This window comes from Anastrepha ludens, chromosome 3, assembly GCF_028408465.1.
Source record: "Anastrepha ludens isolate Willacy chromosome 3, idAnaLude1.1, whole genome shotgun sequence".
Taxonomy (NCBI): domain Eukaryota; kingdom Metazoa; phylum Arthropoda; class Insecta; order Diptera; family Tephritidae; genus Anastrepha; species Anastrepha ludens.
Window position 1 is genome coordinate 54,165,550 of NC_071499.1, and position 22,496 is coordinate 54,188,045.

The 22,496-nt window shown below is 36.4% G+C and overlaps 1 protein-coding gene across 1 annotated transcript; it reads right to left on the minus strand.

Moving 5' to 3' along the window:
* Positions 1 to 1,045: 1,045 nt before the first annotated feature.
* On the minus strand, positions 1,046 to 17,066 carry LOC128857958 (uncharacterized). Its single transcript, XM_054093819.1, has 5 exons — positions 16,580 to 17,066; positions 7,938 to 8,075; positions 5,138 to 5,261; positions 3,881 to 4,037; positions 1,046 to 1,301 (listed from the first exon to the last, which is right to left on the minus strand). Exons 1-5 carry the CDS (start codon positions 16,712 to 16,714, stop codon positions 1,142 to 1,144), a joined length of 714 nt encoding a protein of 237 aa, XP_053949794.1. The 5' UTR covers positions 16,715 to 17,066; the 3' UTR covers positions 1,046 to 1,141.
* Between the last annotated feature and the right edge of the window lie 5,430 nt (positions 17,067 to 22,496).

Sequence of the window (22,496 nt, forward strand, 5' to 3'; positions counted from 1 at the left end):
GATATATAATAAAAAAAATTTGGTTTTTTTCATTTCAGATTTTTTTTAAATGCGCGACAGTGTGGGCAGATTTCAAAAGGCGTTTCGGGGGAGCGGCTGTACAGCTGCCATTTTGAAATGAAAATAAATTTAAAAAATTTTTTTGTACACTCAAGACCTGTGTTTATGTAACCCTAAACTTTTTTTTACTAATTAAATTAATACAAGTATGAAAACAAAATCCATGAAAATTTGATTTTTACAGTAGAATCCCCCCTTAACCATAAACTCACGATTCGTCACCAGTTATGACCCTCTGGAGCAAATTTGGGTAGTCGCGGACAGAGTCCAACATCTCATTAGCAATGTTCATTTGATGCTACTTTTGGTCGAAATTGAGCAGTTTTGGTACGAATTTTGCGGCGACCCGTCTCATGCCTAAATCATTGAAAAAAATCGAATGGCACGAGCTAATGGATGTATCTAGGTCCTCAGCAACTTCTCTAACGGTGATTCGACGATTGGCCAACACCATATTCTTCACTTCATTAATTTTTTCGTCTGATGTTCGTTGTTGAAGTGCTCGGGCGGCCGGCACACCGGCACGTTTTTCGTCGTTCACATCTTCTCGGCCTTCTGAGAACATTTTGTATCACCGATAAACGTTGCTTTGGTCCAAAGTAGCTTCTCCATATGACACAGTCAACATTCGGAACGCATCCCCGCACTTAATTTCGTTTTTTCATAAGTGACATAAGAGACATGAGTACCAACATATCGCCACAAAAAAATCGAAATTCGAATATTTAACTTTTTAAACACACCTCGTATATATCTCCTTACAAAACGTATACTTTTTTTATTTCATTTTCTAAAAAAGTTTTACCTGCATCAAATAAGCTGTGAGTCACTGTATATTTTACTTTTTTTATTTTACTTTATTATATTATATTTTATTTCAATTTATATCATTTTTTTATTGCAATTTAATATAATTTATTTTATTCCACTTGCATAAATTTTATTTATCTCAACCTTAATTTATTTCACTTTATTTTATTTAAAAAACCTTGAAAAACAACAATTGCCCGTTAAATTAATTATAATATTTATTTAATACTACTATTGTACATGTTTTTTTAACTTTATACTGGAGCTTTGCTTAAGGCTGTAAAATAACTTTGAATATATTTTTTGCATTCTTTCGTCCATTTATTATGTAAGCCAGAGGATCATCATCAACGGATTCCATTAAATTGTCGCAAGTTTGATTGATTGGAAACATGAAGGACAGGTCGATATCATACCGAGGTAACTTTTCTCTGAAAATAAACAACAAAAATTGAAAATAGGCACAAAGCTGTATATTTCGTCTAGCCTAGTTTTGCTAACAAACTCATACACTATTAAACTTAGAGGGTATATGATTAATTACAACAACTAATTAAAATAATAATTATAATAAAAATAATGAAATTCTAAATTAATAATACTTTTTGTTAGTACAGGGTGTGCCATCTTTTATGTCGGTATGTAAACGCTGAATAATTTTGTCATTTACCAACCGATCGATTTCAACATATGTACATGTTTTCGATAAGTCAGTTCAGTACAATTTCAACCATGGATCGCTTTACACCGAAACAACGGGCTGAAATAATGACGCTATACATCGAAAATAGTCGTTCTATTACACTGTGCAACAAATTCAGGTTAGCAAAAATTAGGTCCATTCTGAGAGTGGTGGGTGAAAATAGAGGCGAAATTAGAAGACCCGTATCGCGCCGTTTTTTTATGTTAGTTCGAATTTTTTTTAATCGGCCTTCGAAGTTCGAAATCGGAGCAAAATTGTTTATATGGTTTTTTGGCTATAACTCGTCGACTAATTGAATTTTCAATCTGTAAAAGCCAAATTATTGCTAGAGACCTATGCAACAATTATAATTTTTGAAAAAATTGATTTCGAAAATTTTTGTGGTACTTATGAAACAATATACTGAAAATCGGCATTTGACTGCAAACTTTGAAGGCCGATTAAAAAAAAAATTCGAACTAACATGAAAAAACGGCGCGATACGGGTCTTCTAATTTCGCCTCTATTTTCATCCGCCACTCTCGGAATGGACCTAATTTTTGCTAACCTGAATTTGTTCCACAGTGTTATTCTAGCTCAACGCGTATATCGCAAAAAATATCGTAGGCACCTTCTGATAATACTATTCGCCGTTTGATGTCGAATTTTTTTGAGCACGGCTCTTACTGTCCCATCAACATGCCGGTCATCAACGAACAAGACATTCCAATGAACTTGTTGAAGCAGTGAGGGAGAGTGTTACCCAGGAGCCAACAGTGTCGCATCGTCGTAGCGCTCAGCATTTTGGCGTCAGTGAAACCACAATGCGGCACATTTTAAGGGATGATTTAAATTTTTTTCCGTATAAAGTGGAATTGCGAAAAAGAATATTGCCGACAAACCATTCAAGTCGCTTGGAATGTGGCCAAACAGTCGCTCGAATGGTTGACACTGCACCCAATTTTTGGAAGCAAATTTTAATGACTGACGTGGCACATTTTAACCTCTCTGGCAGCGTGAATAAACAAAATTACCGCAATTGGGGAACTGAGAATCCACACCAGGTCCATGAGCCATTGCATGACATAACTGTTTGGGCCGGCATTTGCGCCCAACACCATCATTGGGCTATATTTTTACCGAGAAAACGAAACGGTCGATGGAAATCGATATCGCTGGATGTTGGCTCATTATGTCTGCCCGAAAATGCGTGAGAAATGTTTAGACGGTTACTGGTTTAAACAAGATCTGGCGCCATGCCGCACTGCGAATGCAACAATTGAATTTCTGCAACGAAAATTCCCGCGACGTCTAGTGTCAAAAAGAGGCGACATCGACTGGCCCCCAGATCACCTGACTTAACCCCCCCGGACCTCTTTTTGTGGGGTTATCTGAAAAGTAAGGTTTACGCCAACAAGCCGCAGACTATTGACCAGCTTAAGGCAAACATTCGTGCCGAAATCGACGCTATAAATCCCAAAAAGCTTGACAAGGTGATGACAAACGCAGAAAAAAGATCGCAGTTTGTGATTGCTAATAAAGGTGGCCATTTGATTGATATTGTATTCAAAAAATAGTTTTAATAAATTGTAAATAACCAAACCAAATAAAAATACCCCACTTATACAAACCAGTTGTTTTTTTTTTTTCAAAGCTATTCAATGTTTTCATATCTACATAAAAGATGGTGCAGAATCAATCACCCTAGCGGTAGATTTAAATATCTTGCAAATGGCGTCGAACTTCAATCTTATTTGAAACTTATGAACTACAACAAAACATAGAGGTAATGGAGCAAGTAAAGGTAAAAAAGAAATTTCCATAACTCAAAATAATTTTTTTGTAAAGGGTTTTTCAATTGGCGCGGGTCGATTTTGGCGCCCGAGGCAGCCATTTTGTTTTGGTGACATCTGTCAAATCTTTTGCTTATTATTCAGTTGTTTATGCCAAATCATCATGGCAAGTTACACGATTGAACAGCACATTCAAATGATAAAACTTTATTATCAAAATGAGTGTTCATTAACGCAAACGTTGCGCGCATTGCGCCCATTTTTCGGTAGACGTGGTGGCCCTTCCAATTTCTTATGGCTCATATTGAACCATATGGACCTAGACGACATGTGGTTCCAGCAGGATGGCGCTACGTGCCACACAGCAAACGCCATTTTATTCCATTTCAACATCTACCCGCCCTGATTGAAAAACCCTTTATTTCGTAAAAAAGTTTTTCAAAAGCAAAATTGGATTAATTTATTAATTAATTTTGCTCCCTTTTTTATTTATTATCCATACTTTTACTTCCATTTTTTCACTTCAATAAATTACCTCAAAAAGTTGATGACATTCTCCCCTAATTGTGGTTCCCGCGACAGCAGCAAAGCTGATAAATAACGCGGTGATTTTTTCTTCTCGGCGCAATGCATTATGAGGCCCCACGATTTGTAATCCGTATCGATGATGTAAGTGTTGTAGATGCCTTCATCTGTGAAAATAAAACGTTTGTTTGAGTGACGGGGAAAAACAATAATATTACAGAAATATGAACGCACACATATACACACACATTTGTACATATGAAAATAAATATATTTAAATGCGGTTTTATTATTATTTGTTCTATCAAATCCTATTGCTCGCGCTCCACGAGAATTCTATGAGATCTCGAACTCTATTTCGCTCGACTTCTCGTTGTCGAATAAGAAATTTTAAGGATTTTTTTAGCTCTTTCTTTTATTTATTTAACTACTCTAGTAATTTAAGCTCATACTAGCTTTGGGAGGTCTGTGAAAACTACTATGCTTAAGGCTTGAACTAAATGAAATGAAATCTTCATATTGACTAATTGTGATTAAGGGGTAACACCACTGTACCAGCGTAAAATAAACACGATTTTTAAAGAACTTTTTTGTATAGAAGGAAAGGGAAAACTCTGATTTGGGAAGTTATTACTTATATACTAAAATACAAAACTACAAAGTTTGATCGAAAAATTTTACAAAATGGCGGCATTGGAGACATTTTTGTAATGTGGTTTCTCTTGAAGGAGCTCCGCGGCACGCAGCACAGAGGGTGCAAATTTTAATCTGGAACAAAGAAACATTTTTTTCTTAATCTAGATAAGAATAGCTAGAAAAACACGTAGGGGATTTAAAAAATATTTATTTTTGTGGAATTAGCAAGCATTTGAAGGAAAATAATTATTTAAATAATTATAACAATCGTTTAAATTAATCTATCGAAAATCCCCTACGCTCTTCTCCCAAGAAGGTTATTATAGAGACGTAGTAAAAAACCTAATTCAAAATATTTAAAATTGTTTGAGTTATGCTGCGTGCCAATTTCAGAAAACGTGTTTTGAGAAAAACGTGTTTAAAGTTTGGAAATTTGGAGAAGTCGTTAGGTAGCAGTCACTAACGCTTGGTTAAAAGCTTAAAATATTTATGAAATAAACTTCGGTAACGTATAAAACTTTTTGTTTTGTATTTTAAAAGGTTCAAATAATTTTTTAAGCTTATAAAAAAAAATCAATTTTTTGAAATTTCTACAGTGGTGTTACCCCTTAAGTGTTAAATTGATTCTTACAAATATCTTCCGTATGCATCCAATGTGCTGGCGTTTCGAAATCCGGTATCATCCAGGTAATGTTGCCTTGCAATTTTTCACGCAACGGATCTTCGGCAAAGATGTAACTGAAATTCATGGTGATCTAAATAGTAAATAATACAATAAATAATACATTTTTTTTTGGCATAAGTAAAGTAATTATATATTAAATATCGTTAGTTATTAGTAAAAGTTATAGTACTCAATATTTGTACCTAATATAAAAGTTTGCTTCTTAAAATTTCCAATGAAACTAAATATAATATAATCGCTTATTTGATTGGTCAAATGTCAAGATTTCTTTCGAAAAAGTAAACAAGAATAGAAACATTAATTTTTACACATTTGTATACACAAAATGTTGTTGCATAGGATGATAAATATATGTATGTACACATAATAGTATTTCCACTCATATGAAGGTCGATCACTATCACATTTGTGAATGAACATACATACCCAGCTGGAATAATTGCCAGTCATGTTTTGATACCAGCCAAACCTGACGCATGTCTGAGTGAAAAATGTGTTGGCTCATTACAGAAGTCTTACAATTTTCTCGCAGAAGTGTTTGGATAATCTTATTTAATTCGTCATCTGACATGTTTAATAGAATTCTGTTCGATATCGTACATACATATCTGGTTATGGTCGGGCAGCAAAAGAAACACAAATCCGCTTCCTTACTATGTCTCTAAATCTTCTAGACACGGCTGGTATACCATAAATTTGTTAATCCAATGAAGTGAACAATCAATAAACGTATAGGGTTTTTCAGTAAGAGCGCTTCAACTTTTGAATTTTTTTGAATAAAACACAAACGGTTTGACTTTTTTAACTAATTTTTTTTTATTATCGAGTTTGAACATATACATTTAAGTATGAAATTCGATTTCTTTTGCATGACCACCGCGTGCACGTTTTACGAAGTCCAATTGTTGAACCCAATTTTCGACCACTCTTTTGCATAAATCGGCCGAAATTCCAGCAATTTCGCGTTCAATATTGGCTCTGAGCTCACAAATTGTCGCCGGCTTGTTACTGTAGACCAATGACTTCACATAACCCCAAAACGGGACGGCTTGTTAAATGGACCGTAAAATGGCGGTAATGCTCTTACAGTAGCAGCAACAGAACGATTATTTTCATAAAAAATTTGCACGATTTGCAATCGTTGCTCAAGTGTGTAGCGTTCCATGATCAAATGTATACTAATGAAGTTTACAAATGACAGGCGAAAAATAAAAAATATTGCGTCGTTCGCCCTCCGTATCGGAAAAAAGTTGAAGCGCAGCTATTGAACAACCCTATATATGTATTTGCGCATAATACTGGCATAACTACATAGAAGGGATATAACAAAAATAATTTGACCAGAGCCCGTATAACAAATACAAGCATCAAACACATCCTAGACGGCTGTGCACATTTTATGTATTACAGTAAACCACTAAACAACACGAATTCTACAGATCCATTCCCATGGCAGCCGGTTCTACGTTACCGGAATGACTCGGGGTTTTTCCCCACCAAGGGCTGAATTTTTATTTGGAAATAGGAAACTTAATTATAAATAAATTAAAACTTAGGCCAAACAATTAGCTTCTCATTAGACTTTTTTCGTGAAAATTAGACTTGCCAGCAAATAACTCAGAGTTTCCCACGACGAGTTTACCAGATTCCTGTTAAATCTTTCCATATTTTCACTTAGAAATAGTAGGCAGTTGCTGGTAATATAAGGGGTTAGGGGTATTCAGAATTTTCAAAAATTTTTTTTGTTTTGCATTTTTTTTAGAAATTTTGTGTGAAAATTTGAAGTGAATCCGACAAATATTTTTCGAGTTATTCAACAATTAACAAAGGGCACTCGGGCGGTCCGGAGCTCGATAGCAAAACTTTAAATGCGTTTTTCTCAAAACTATATTTTTTGAACTTGTGATCACTGTAACTTAAAGACCGAAGTACATAAAAAACGTGTGCCTGATCGAAGGATTTTTTAGTTTTTTAGTTTAGTTTTTTTCTGAAAATCTGAAAAATATTTCCTGAAGCCGCCATATTCTTAATTTTGAAAAGAAAGCATCGCTCAGGCTCAATATTATGTATTAATAAAATTAAATTCTTTTGCCCGATTGATTTTAGATGAATCTCCAAGGACTTGTGGTGAGACTTCTGGAGAAACGGGCTCCACACAAAGAGCGACAACTTTTACAATTACTAATTTTTTTTTAATTTTGCTAAGGTCAAGTCGAAATATGATGTATTAATGCTATGTTTTTATTTTTGTAAAATAAAGCAATTGACTAGCAAAACAAAAAAATTATTCAAAAGCATAATTTTTTCGGGCCTCTGACTACCCCTAACCCCATAAATGAAAAAAAAAAACCTTCAAGTGCAATGGGTTAAATCCGATCGCTGTCGAAAAGTATAACCCATACGAGTAAGTAAAAATTCATGATAATTTTCTGTTATGATTTATTTTTGTATAATTACCAAATTACCCCAATTTCGCTTCTCTTATGAGAAGTCTTGAAGAGTTTAATCGGCTTTCTCGAAGTCTTTGTCTGGATTTTACAATGCCAAGGTCTCTGTTTAAGTTACTCATTAAGTCTTAGTTATTATCAAATTAACTATATTTAATTTAGTTTTTAAGTATGTAAGTAATCTTTTATATACATCTGGATAAGTAAGGATTGTTACTATTGACTTAATAAATGGAAATGAATGAAAATGAAAGTGAAAATACATCTACACACGCATTGATACGTGCGGTTATACTCACATGCTGATCCTCGGCAGAGAACGTAAAATGACTATGCATGCAGGCATATTCGGGCAATTCTTCGGTCGATGCGTAATACTGGACAACATACCAAAATCCCATCATCGATTCCAGGTCAAAATTGCGGATGGCGCGCACCTGCAAAAAAAATGAGCAACAGAAAAAATTGTGAAATGTGTGAAAAGAAGTAAATAGTAGAAACAGGTAAGTTCGCTTGATGAGTCAATGCAGATATTTGCATTAATTTATTAACCCTTGAGTTGCTAAATTTTGCTTCGAAGCATTTTAAAAGGAAAAGTTTTCAGAATTCTTAGAAAAAATGTTTGCATTTGTCTTTTCTCCGCTACCATTTACTTTTTCTTTCACATATTTTCTCTTATCTATCGGGTGTTTTTTAGCTGCTTGGGAAATATTGATATCGGGAACTATGGTTTGACAGCTGACAGCTGAGAATGGCAAACTGTGTTGACATTTCTGTTCATTTGAGGTTTGGCAAGTCATTTTGAATCGATTAATGCCAGAACAATGCTCCCAAATTGTGGAAAATTGATTTGAAAAAAAAAATCTGTTCGCGATGTTTATGGACCTCTAGTACATTTTACGGTCAACATAGTTGGCCTAGTGAGCAAGAAATTGGTGTAGTGATCGGCTCTGTTCACCGGCCTCTTTGCTCGTGCCGTCCGTTTATAGGGACCCGCTGCGTCACCGTATATGCATGTGGAGTCGTTGCATTTCTCTATTTTACAAAGGTATTTCTGGAAATACTGAAATCTGGAAGTTCCTGCTGTACCATGTACCGTTTCTCCAGCGGCCTTGCCATAACCTTATCATTTCATATTTCGCGCGATGTAATTTGTTTACTTTTTCTCCCATCCTCTCGTTCTTTAATGCCCACAACTTTTTCCTCTCAAAGTCTAGTAAATCTATAGGTCTTGAACCGTGTATCACTTGTACAGCTGGCCCTGATACTGTGCGGTAGGCAGACACAGCTATCGGAGCCGCGGTTCGTTGAACTGATGCTAGGAAATTGCACCGGTAATTTGCTTTTAGCGCATCTGCCCACAGTTCACCTCCGTATAATAGAACGGAATGCGTGGTAGCCATCATTATTTTCCGTTTGCTCTGTTTTGGTCCCCCTATGTTTGTCATCAGTCTAAAGGGGTTTCCAATAACAGGTGTTATTTTGAATAGCCCGCTATTTCGGCAGATGTCACTTTTGAAGCTGAAATTTTTTGATATTTGAGAAACTAAGCCATTAATAAAAATTGAACGATACACTCTTAAACAACGCATTGAAATTATTAAAATTCACTATAAAAATGGTAAACATTTGGCATAGACGGTTCGTAAAACTCGAACATTTTTGAGCCATCGTGAAGCCTTGTCGAACCGCAATACAGAAATTGATGGAAAAATTCGAGCTGTTGGGAAAAGTTAGTGATGTGAAGAATAAAACCCGTGTACGTCGCTCAAAAACTGGCGAAAATATTGCTGTTGTAGCCGAAAGTGTTGAAGAAAACCCAGATTTGTCCATTCCTCATCATTCTTTGGAATTAGGCATTCCACAAACGTCATTACACCATATTTTGCATACAGATTTGGGTCTTAAGGCTTATAAAGTCTAGTTAACACCAAAACTCAAGCCGGCCGGTCATCAACAACGTCGTTTCTTTGCTGATTGGGGCGTTGAAATGCATGAAAATGATCCGGAATTCCATCGAATATTCCATATGGCCAGATTTATTGGAAAAAGTAGTCAAAAATTGGACGCTTGGAATGGACCATGTAACACGTAGTCGCGGCGGACAAATGTCGGGTATTATATATTATTAAAAAAAAAAAGGCTATGAAGTTATCTACCTGATTATACAATAATAAAAATTCAATCCAACAATATTTCTGTTTTCTATTATCATTTTTAGTTCTCAAGCTCTTAAAAAGCACCCGATACATATATAGATGCATATATGGAAAAGGTAACATCCCAACGCCCACAAGAATCCGCCACTAGACAAGTTTATATGTATGTAAGTGCATTTGCGACAATGAAAACAATAAAAAAGAACTAAACTAAATGGATCACATTTCGAGAGCGCAAACGCACTGGCATTCAGTCACAATTCGCTTGCGCCCAGTTTTGACTGGCCATGAATTTGGTCACTCAAGCTTGGCCACTTAGAAAGTGTGATTGATTTTTGGCACGGCAAATGGTACGTCGCCCAACGTATGCGCGCATGCTCATGATTGCAGCACATTTACTCTAGGCCTACACACACACATACACACATATGCATCGTGTTCGTAGATGCTGGCGCTAAGGTGACAGCAGCGGGGTACATGTCTATCTGTGAGCGCCCGTTTCTTTTCCGTCATTCTGATAAATGTTCAATGTCGCGTGTGCCGCATATTGATGAGATTCCATTTGATGAAAAACGTATTTACATTAAAATTTTCTATTTTTTTTAGTTTGCTTGCTACTTTTAATGCCGTTGTTTTTGGCGTAGCTGTCGCTCAACCAAAAGGTATTTAGAATGCGAGCACATGTGGCTGCAACAGCAACAGCAACATCATCAGCCATGCTTACATTTGTAGGTGTGTGTTCGCATATCCATCCAGTACAACGCATCCAGCTGTAGAAGCGTGTGGTGAGTAGGGGGGTTGGTACAGGGGTGGTTGTATGAAGCTGTTTGTTGTTGGTGTGCGTGTGTGTGGCATGTTTGGGCGTACGGCCAAGTGCAGAAAAGAAAGTGTATATTTGGAATTATTTGGAACTGCTATTTTCTGTTTCACTAGCCGCTTGACATCGCTTGTTTGGTGCTTGCGGCAACGCTCGCTTGGCAAGTGATGCGCGATCGACAGTGTTTCACGTCGTTGTGATCTAGTTTATTACAAAAACAAAAACCAAAAAAGAAAACAAAAAGCGTAGAAATATCCGCGAATGAACGCAAAATAATAATAAACGCAAACAAAACGATCGCTCGATTTTTGTATGAAAAAATCGTTTTTTATGGAATGTAAATTATTTAGAACAAAATCGAAAATGCAGCAGGAATTTGCATATTTTAATTGAATGCTTCCATTGGCACCAATTTTATGATTTATGTGATGAATTTGAAAATTTATTGCCTAGTGTAGTTTGTACAAACAATTTTTGCTTCCTAGAATATTTTATCGCGTGGCGGGTCACAATTTCAGCTCATAACCCTGCTGGTTAAAGCTGCAATTAGTGGTGCCATAGTCATAACGGCATAGCCGCAGGATTACAGCATTTGTGGATTAGTCATACCGTAGCCATAAACAGCTGATATTGAAGTAGAATTAATGAAAACATTTGCATTTTGTCATAAAAACACGGATGATTTTCCACTATGGTAAGTCAATTAATTATTCTTCGTTCATTTTTAATATTCAAGTTTTTATTGCAAATATCAAAGCAAATGTAAAGTATTTCACAGCTGCTTACGGTTACGGATAAAAACCTAAATTCGATAGATACGAGTAGATACTACTATGGTTGTGGTAATGGCGTTATGGTGCGGCACCTATAATCGTTTACAGTTATGCCCATATGTTTGATCAGAACAGCTGATTGCTACGGTTACGGTTATGGCTAAGACACGGCCCCAAATACCACAGTTGTTCCACTGAACTGAGTAGCAGATGGTCTATTCAAGTACGTGGGAAATGAATTGGTAAAGCTAATGCGTCCGAGAGAATACCTGGGGAATAGTATTGGAGTGCTTTATTCGAATTTTGCGAGAAGTGGATCCAATTACACTATGCGACACTACTTTTGGCGGGTGGGAAACTTTCTTGCAGAACGATGGCGTCAGGTCAGTATATCAGAACCCCCAATGGAATGGGTTCGAGCTTTGCAGATGAGGAAATTTTTTTGGTGCTTAAATTAAGCTTTTGTATTTGTGACTAAAGTTATTTAAAAAAAGGTTCAAAGTATCAATCTGAGCTAAATATAATATTGAAGTATAATAATTCAAATTTTAAAAGTAACTTTTTCGTAGGTGGGTTTAAACCATTGTTGTCTCTCATAATTTTGAACGCTTGACCCCTTTTTTGACAAGTACCTGAAATGTCATGTTAAAAAAAAGTTAGGGGGTTAAAAGTTATTCTTAGGAAAATTTTACTGTGAGTCATGTCTCGCAAAAACTTCAGGCGATAAGGAAATATATAAAGGGTGGTTAACTTTCAAGGGCCGTTGTTGATTTCGAATAAAATATAATTTCTTTAAGAAATTATTGTGATTTCTCTTTATTATGATAATATTGGTATAGTTCAATTACATATAGAGCAAAATATCGGCCAAATGGTCGCCGCGGCCTAGGTGGCACACCTCCATCCGATGGTCCAAATTTTCGATGACGCTGAGGCATAATTTAGGTTCTATGCCATTAATGTGCCGAATTATCTCATCCTTAGCTCTTAAATTGTTGCTGGCTTATCGACGTACACCTTTTCTTTCAAATAAAAGAAAGAAGTCCAACGGTGTCGTTGACGTTTAGGTGTGGTTCACATTCAACATCGGCCCTTGAATATGTATATATAATTGGCGCGAACACCGTTTTTGGGTGTTTGGCCGAGCTTCTCCTCCTATTTGTGGCATGCGTCTTGATGTTGTTCCACAAATGGAAGGACCTACAGTTTTAAGCCGACCCCGAACGGCAGATATTTTTTATGAGGAGCTTTTTCATGGCAGTGATACCCTCGGAGGTTTGCCATTGCCTGCCGAGAGTCGACCGCTATTAGAAAAATGTTTTTTTGTTTTTTTTTTAATTTTGGTGTTTCAATGAGATTCGAACCTACGTTCTCTCTGTAAATTCCGAATGGTAGTCACGCAGAAACACATTCGGCTAAGAATGACTTTTTTCAATTTTTCATGTATAAATATATGCCTCTCTTCGTTTCAGTGTAGCCATTACTAATTTTTGGCATACATTTTTTTGTTAACTATAGAAATGTCACAATTTTGTATTTCAGCAAATTTGGAAACCCCGTACATTTTCCTTTAGGCAGTGTTCGGTGTTGATACCAACATTGTACTAATAGAAGGCCAGTATATATTGATTAGATATATATGTAGTTTGGTAATCATTCCTTCTAGGTCTAAACCCTGTAGTTATCTCACAAGTGGACTCCACGGTCCACTTACTATTGGCTTGCGCGATGTTAACCAAACTATGCATAGCTCGCACGAGGATAAAGGGTTTGAACTGATTTAAGATCACTCTTCCTCTTAGTCAGTTCATTCGCGATGCAATTTCTAGGAATGTCTTTGTGTCCAGGAACCCAGACAGTGTTGGTGGTGCACCGCTTAGCCATCTCATTAGGAATAGCTCTACATTCAATTGATACTTTGGTAGAAGTAGCAATGTACTGATTTTAAGACAGATTAACTGTCAGTGTAGACCGTGATCGGTTGTGCTGCAACAGGCGATTTCTTGACCCACAACACAGCCTTCTTTATAGCTATTAACTCAGCTTGAAAGACGCTGCAGTAGTCAGGTAGCTGTAGACTTAGGTTCAGTTGCAGCACTTCTGAGTAGATACCACTATCGACCTTATTATTTAGTTTTGCGCCATCAAGGCACATATCCACTGACCTTAACGTTACCCCATTCACATCTTACTGGACAACTTTTTTCAAAACATTTTTTTGCAACACTGTAATCTAGCTTCTTATATGTATATGGAAGTGTGCCAAGAAGTTTCGAGTACCTAAATCTGAAATTTGTGGACATCTTGACAAAGTTATAACACTCTTTTGTGCTAGTGCACTCGGTTCTAGAAGTAAAAAGTGTCGGTACAAGTCAAGTTTTCGATAGCTTCAAAGGAAACGGCTTGAATTCATATCTGAATTTGACTTGCTTGCAAGACGACAGCGTACCTTTAGCTCCGATTAAATTTACCATAAAAGGCCTGCCCAAATGCCCTTATATCAAATTCAAGGTTGAAAATATGGCAACTCTATCGTTAAAGTAAGTATATTCTCGATTCAATCCAAAAGTCAACGTCCTAGAATTATTATATGCACTATTATGACATGCTCGTAATTTACAATTAAATATTGGTCTATTCACAAATTTATCTTACATAAAGTTTCAAATATTCCCGGTTTTTTGTTAGATATCTTAATTGGCTCATTGATTTATTAGTTTCGCTGATAATAGTTTTTCGCCATGTTGTCTTCGGTCGCCCTCTTCTTCCATTCCATCACTGCGTGTGGTACCACATCAGTGCTCTTTCTCAATGTATGATCCATTCACCGGCAATTCCTCTGTGCGCTCCCATAGGTATTCATTCGAGATCCTCGTAGGCCGCCATACTCCCAGAGTTTGCCTGAGGCATCTATCAACAAAAGTTTGTAACTTTCTGACGTTTGGCTTTGTGGTTGATCAGGTCACGCCTCCGTACAACAAAATCGATTTAACGCAAGCATTAAAAACATGCATTTTTGTGGGTAAGAGTACTGAGTTGGATCTCTTCAGTTTACCCGGTTGTTCAAATACGTTTCTGGATTTTCTGCGACGTCGCTGAATATTAATTGCAGTTCCTCCGTTAACGCCGATATTGCTTCCTAGATATTCAAAATCCTCTATGTATTCTAGAGCATTTTAGAGGCCTTGGCACAGGCTGGTTTCGTTGCTTGCATTTACTCTAATTATTTTTGTCTTCGCTCTCGGGAATCAAGGCTTTAGATGCGTCTCAAATAACCTCTTTAAAGTTATCGAAAACCTCTGATTTGCCGTGAGTGTTCCTGTTTTCACAGATGTGGCCCTGTTGACCGAGTGAGCAGCTGTATAACTGGCTTGTTGTCTTCTACTTAGAAGAAATGCTAGTAGTTTAGGAAGGTTCAGGCAGTTTCGGATGTTGGAAATCCAATCAATAACGGGAAGTACGGTGGCAGCCCCACCATCAAACTAGGCAGCATCGGACTAATCACTCGTCGCTGCTGAAAATTAATGGATTCGTAAATTCACAACGTCCTAGAATAATAATCTTAAAATCCAGCAAAGAATCAGCATCAAACACCCAAAAAGTGGGTAAACGCCAATTATGGTATATAAATAAGTATATATGTACATATATATATATATTTATAATTAATGAATTGGCGTGAATTGTTTTCGGCTGAATATATGTAAGTAATTGAATCGAAATGTATTCATATGTTGTTTGCCTAGCTTTGCTTTTATTTGTACATACATATTAAATTTATTTACGAGCAGTGGAGCATAACAATTTCTTATAAGGCCTTTTCGCTCAAGGCCTTTTCGCAAAGTCGGATTAGGGTGTAAATTACATTTTATGCAAAAAATGAAAAACAAATATAGAAAATACAATAACAAGACTGCCTCCGAAACGAGTTTGAACTAGAAATTATAATTGATTTATTTTTTTATGTATTTTTTAGTGCTATCAACATATGGCACCAGTGTGTCTTCTAAAACCAATATAAGAATATTAGCGTAGAAGAAGAGCTTAAAGAAAGTTATTTCGAAACGAATTTGGAGGAATAATTTTGCGCCACCATCTGACATACATACATTTGGCAGATGACATTAGAATGTCATAGATTTGTCTTCAAACTGATTCTTACTAAAATATGGCACAAAATTCACTATGGTAGTCAAAAAATAAACCCATTTATATATCTAGACTTAGTTTAACTAAACTTGCAGTTATCGTTATGATTATCCTATGATTACGCCCTAATATGTTTGGAAGCCTTAAAATAAGCAGCAAATATGAGGTGGTAGCAATATCGAGGTATGGACACCATTTCGCGGGCATGCTGAAATGGAGCCGGTATATGAAAACGACACTCTAATGGATTAACAAGCAGTAGAACATTGTGCTCTTAAAATATAGGAGACGGCTTGAGGATGATACAAAATCTACTTTAAGATTAGCGAAGTGCTGCGTGGAAGAAAATCACATTGATGCTTTGAAGTGACCAGCTGAATTATTGGATATCAAACACATTTCGAATCTATTTGAGCAGCACATTTGAGTAGAAAGAAAAGCCCTATAATCTGGATACCTCAGCAACTATTGAATTACATCAACTACTTCAAAGAATTTTCCTAATTTCCTGAAACAAAGATTAGTAGGAAAAGTTATTTCAAGCTTTAAATAGAAACCGATAAAAAATTGATTCTCAGTCCTCGACCCAGTCTCAAGTATTTTCAAATTAGCCTTGAATACTCGTAACTTCCTTCTTAGGATTAAAAATAATTTTCGAAAAAAAGCGTTTTCAAATCTACATAATTTTTAAAACGCGTTTTTGACCGAAGTTTTTGCTTTAAATATCGTTTTGTTTCGCATTGTCACAGATTTAGGTTAGTAGTTAAATGTTTTAGTGGACTTAAATGATGAAGTGCTGTTGCGGAATTCCTTTCCGTTGTGGTTTGTTTTGCTTTTTTTAATGAAAAAATACTAAATGGATTAAAAGTAACTTATCATATACAGTTTTGTGTACGATTTTTCTTGCATGCCTCAGGAAATACTGATAAAGTTTTTTTCATTTTGTTTTGCTCCCAACATAGTTTCCGTTCAACAAAACACATACACTCACTTACACACCCACGCAACTGATAACACAACACAAGTAAAGTAATAAAACTCACATTCGGACAACGTTTCTTCAGATCCGTGCGCTTCTTGGACACATAACTGTTGAAATTCAGCCAAGGTGAGACGAATTCAAAACTTAATAAATTAATTAAGCAGAAGAGCAATGCTGCAGCATGCCAAGTTGCCATTCTTTTGTGAAGTTTTTCGTTCGTTTTGTGTTTTTTTGTTTTTGAATGAAAGACAAAATTTTCTATCGAAATTCTTTCAACTTTTTATTATTTCACTTTCTTGCTACTTTTTATTTGTTTGTAGTCATACAAAACAAATTTATTACGCTTCAATAAAAACTACAACTAAACACCAAATGGAGGTGGTGAAATTGCGAATTTAACAACTCAATTCACGCACAGAAAACACAGAACTATTTTGATTTTTAGCACCATTTACAACAAATATTTAGAAATTCTCGTCATTCGCGATTGGCAGCGACGCGCAAACTGGCTGCGATTTTTGAATACTGAGCTGTGACGCGTTGCTGAGCTCCAGCCACTTGTAAATGGAAGCAGCGTTGGTGGAGTGAAAAATAGCAATTAAAAAAAAAAAAAATTGAAATTGCGGATAAGAACACCCGCCACCTCCCGACGATTGACTTTTGCTGTATTTTTCTTTTTTGATGTATTGTTGTAGTGATTGTCGTTGTTGCCTTGGTGCCGCTGCCGATCTGTGCGCACTACCCTGCAGGAAAATCCATTCAGTAGCTAAGTGGTTCACTTCTGGGGAACTTATAACAAAGAATAATTCGTGTTCATTACCTTTTCCATAAAAGCAACTGATGTATTTCTGCACAGTACTGCCTCAGGAAGCATCAATTATCCGCCATTACAGTCTTTCTTTGATGGCTACTGCCAAATTCGAAGGATGATTCCAAGTAAGTTACAAGAATGATAGAAACAAGATTACGCCCATGAGAGAGTACGTGACGTCCCATTAGCTGGGTTAGGCAGTGTTGCCAACCATTTGCTCTTCGCAATAAATTTAGTGATTTTTTATATCCAAAATGCGAAAATGCATGCAGATGAAAACCATAGAGGTGTAATCGTTTCTTCCGGTCCTCAATCCTTAGTGGGACATAGGTCATCAAGAGGTGTATTTATACGAGGGGTGCCTTTTATATGTCGTGATTAGAGAACAAAAACAAATTTTAATCATTGAAAATCACTTTATTGTTTTTCAAAATATTCTCCATGAAGATCTATACACTTTTGCATGCGTTTGAACCAATTTTCGAAGCACTTTTGCCACTCTGATTGGGGTACCTCCAAAACATGCATTCTGAATGCCGCAACCGCTTCTTCAGGTGTCGAAAAACGTTGACCGCACAGTTTTTTTTTACGCTCGGGAATAAAAAGATGTCATTCGGTGCCATGTCAGGACTATACGGCGGATGACCCATTAATTCGATGTTTTTGGTGCTCAAAAATGCAGTTGTTTGAGCCGATGTGTGAGAGCTCGCATTGTCCTGGTCTTTGGCGATTGGTTTTCCTAATTTCTTGGAAGACAACTGGCAAACAAATGGTTGTGTACCACTCAGAATTTACTGTTCTGCGTTGTTCTAGTGGTACGGTTGCGACATATCCAGTTTTTCCGAAAAAACAGGCGACCATTTGCTTGGAAGTGCTTTGTGCGCGAACAAATTTTGTTGGATTTGGCTCATGTTGAAACACCCATACAGTCGACTGCTGTTTACTTTCGGGCTCATACGCGTAAATCCATGATTCATCACCTGTTACGATGTCATAAACGTGTTTCGAAGCCCCGCGATCGTATTTTTTGAGCATTTCCTTCGACCAATCGACATGAGCCTTTTTTTGAGCGATTGACAAATTGTGTGGGATCCAACGCGAACAAATTTTTTTGACAGTCAAATGTTTATGCAATATGGAATGTATGCTGGTCCCACTAATGCCTAAGATTGTCTCAATCTCACGATAGGTCACATGACGATCTTGCAATATCAGTTCGCGCACAGCATCAATGGTTTTTGGAACAACAACTGATTTTGGACGACCTTCACGAAATTCGTCTTGGAGTGAACTACGACCACGATTGAATTCACCATACCATCGATAAACACTGGTCCTTAATGGAGCTTCATCGCCAGAAAATGAATTAAGTTCATTCATGCAATGTTGCTGAGTTAATCCACGTCGAAAGTTGGAAAAAATAATCGCACGAAAATGTTCACGATTTAATTCCATTTTTGGACCGAGATGAATCTTTTAAGTTACTGTAAACAACACAAATAGGGCTGGTATTTCAAAACGTTCTGAGTACGTAAAAGCCAATAAAAATGTCAAACTTTGCGATACAGCTGTCAGTTGCCAGATTGCAACACCAGGGTTGCCAAATCCCGAAATATAAATGCACCCCTCGTAGTAAAAATAAACAAAATATACCAGAAAATACGCGTAAAATACTGTCTCCCTAGAATCCCCTTGATTACAACTTCTACATCTATCGTTATACGGCCACCCCATCTTCCTAGCATGGTCTCCGATAGGCCAATGACCGGTTATTGTTGACGTACATAATTCTAAAGATGTCTGTTCTTGGCTTTCGTAACAGCTTGACAGTTCTCAACTTGTTGTACTCTGGCCACGTTTCCTTCGCTATTTTGTAGGTATCGGTGTTGGTCCATATGTCAACAGCTTGCTTCTGGAATTGCAAAAAGACCTACCTTTTGCAAACGTTTCGGGGGCAACCCACTGCTATCATTTCGGATACTCTAAAGGAAGCCTCCTGTCTTGTCAGCTAATTTCGCCATACATCTGTGGATTTGTTGATGATTTTATTTTCACGCTACGAAAATGGACTAGTCTGAGTTTATGAAAATTAGCTGATATTGTCAAATTTTGCTGAGAGAAAAGTAGCGGGACCACCATAGGCATCATCTCATTATTCTCTCCATTGTGACCTCAAGAAATATTTTGTTTGTGTTTACTTTTGGGATCTGACACTGCAACACTCTGAAGCCAGATGTCGCCAAGAATTTGTTCGAAATTAGCGAAATCATCCTAATTTTGAACTAGAAATTGATTTCACAAGTTACGTGCTTTCCTACAGGGCACTTATATACACACACACACACAAACATGAACTATTTTTCTTTTTATTTATGTACTTTTTTAGTATTATTTTATTCTCATTTTTCCTATAGATCGTCTTGACAGCAACGCTGAAACATCAAGAACGCAATAATAATAAAATTTATGATTATTTTTAATTTTAAATGTATGATACTTAGCATATGCTCTTTTTTACTCATTTTCGTTCTGGTTTTGTTCCTCATACTCGTTTTTTCAATTGAAACCTAATCATTGAGCAATTTTTGAAAAATTTTTATAGCACTCACTACATGTTCAGCCGAGAATTTGTGAAATTGAGCAAAGTGCAGGGCAGATAGATGAGCAGTGGCGCTTCGGCTAAGTAGCCATACATATTGGCAATGGAAATATTATACTTATATATCTACGTTTGTTTTTGTTCGTTTGTATTTGTGAAGCGACTAGGAAGTGCGTGAAGTGTACGATCACCCTGGCTAAGCAGCGCGCCAGAACTTGCTCGCCGACATACCAAACGTGATGGCATGGCCTGGCTGCGCGACTGCCTGCTGCTTTCTTATCTCTCGTCATAAAAGTGAAGCAGCATTTCTTTCGCATGCCATTTCACTTCAGCTGCATGCTGGAAAGCCACAGTACTTCGAGTGCTGAGGAAAATGCGTGAAATTCAGAGGGCGTGTAAACGCTTATGAGCAGTTTATCACTAATAAATTCCTGCTTACTATTATTTTCAGCTAAATGTATTCTAGTTTTTGGTCATAAGTTTAAATACATACAGGTATACAAGGTGTTATCGACCTAAGGGACCTTAAGGTTACATTATTTGTAGTATTCCAGCGAGAACAGGTCTTAAAAGGTGGGACCCAAATTTGTGTGTTATAAAAAAAGTGTATCTTTTGTGGTACAAGATCCAACTGGAATACACACATTCAAAATCTCTTGGATTCGTTAGATAAACGTTTTAATATTATATTATAAAATGCCTGTATTACCAAAACTACAACTGTAACCCAGCTTCGCTGATCTCTGCAATCGAAGCCTTAATTGTTTTCAAAATTAACTATGGCCTTTATCTCTTCGGATACTCTCCAAAATCAATATTAAGCAAATTAAAAACCATTGCACAACCACCCTGCAGCCTTAGCAGCTCTAATTGGCGCCTACCGCACTACACCTATAAATAACTTGACATAAGAAGCCAACTTAAATCTTATTAAATAAATTCAAGCTCAGAGCTCATCGCCGTAAAACAATGCAAATCAATGATTTCAAATGATCAGTCCTTTTTATCTAAGCTAATAAAAAAAATTAATAGACCTAGAAAAGTCAAAAATATTTCTTCAATAATAAATAGAATTACTGGCTATTCCAATCATTGTCGTATTTCAATAAATAATAATCAAATATTGTCTCCTAAGTTTCCCGAGTTGGCAGCTCTCACCAACCCCTGTAGACACAATCTTACATTTCTTCACCAAAAATGAAACATCTACAGAAATTTACACTAAACACTTCTTTGAACTCACAAATAGGCTTAAAGCATTCAAGTTGATCTGCTTAAATGGCTCCAAAATAGAAAATTGTGTCAGTGCAGTGCAGTTTGTAATGATAAAACAATTATTGAGGGGCAGTTACCAGCCTATAGCTCGAATTTCACGACAGAAATTATAGTCATAAAATTTGCCAGTCACAGTCGAGGTAAATTTGCAATCACCACAGACGCACTTGCATCTATCGAAACCGTAAAAAGCCTAAAAAATAATAACGTATTTGAAGACAACATAAGAAATCTACTTATAAAAAATGAAAATAAAATAAATCTTGTCTGGGTACCAAGCCACGTACAAATTAGAGGCAACGAACTAGCTGCTCTAACTGCAAATGAAGCCTTGAGACGCCCCTTATTATGACGAATAATCACTTAGCCAGTGACATAAAGGGTGATCAGATAGGAGGTACCCTTTTCAATAGGGGTTTTTGAGAGATAACGTGTGACTACTGTTAAACTAATTACATCATTTTTTTCAGTATTCATTGACATTTCACCATGGAAAGACTAATGCCTCAACAACGTTTGCAAATCGTACATTTGTATTACGAAACTCGACACTCTGTGAAAAGTGTTCATCGTGCTCTCAGACCAACTTCTGGTGTACAGCGATCAGTCCCCTCTTTGGCTTAATGGCTACGTCAATAGGCAAAATTGCCGTATTTGGACTGAAGAACAACCCGAAGAAACTCACGAACAGGCATTACATCCATTGAACACAATCGTTTGGAGTGGAGGAATCAACGGCCCATATTCTTTCAAAGACAAGGCTGGCGCCAATGTAACAGTGATTGCCCAAGCAATTTGAATTTTTGTTATTTTATTTCAATTTAAAATCCGATACCTCTAAATTAATAACTCTTTACCAGTTGTATCTGTACAACGCTTCTAAGCAGTGTCTCATTTTACGAAGTGTAAGTTTTTAAAATATAATATAGTAAGTAAGAATTTTAACTATTATGTTGATTAAAGTTAAAACAGGTAGAGATTTTTGCAATAAATCACTAGGAAAAAAATAAAAAATAAATTTTCTGTAATCTTTTATACTTTGTTCGCTTTCCTTAAAGGTGATCTTAATAGTTTCAAGTTTTTTACTGAATGTTCGAAAATATTTTAGATATATTTCAAATTGATTTAAATTGTTTTAATAAATGCATTAATTGCTCAATGTCAATATAATCGCTACTCTTTCTTTTGTTGTAAATTAGTGTTAACAACCCCTAAATGTACCTCAATCATCTGGTGGTGAGACTTTAATTATTAATGCCCATGAATAATAACATCGAAAAATGAAGTTAATTT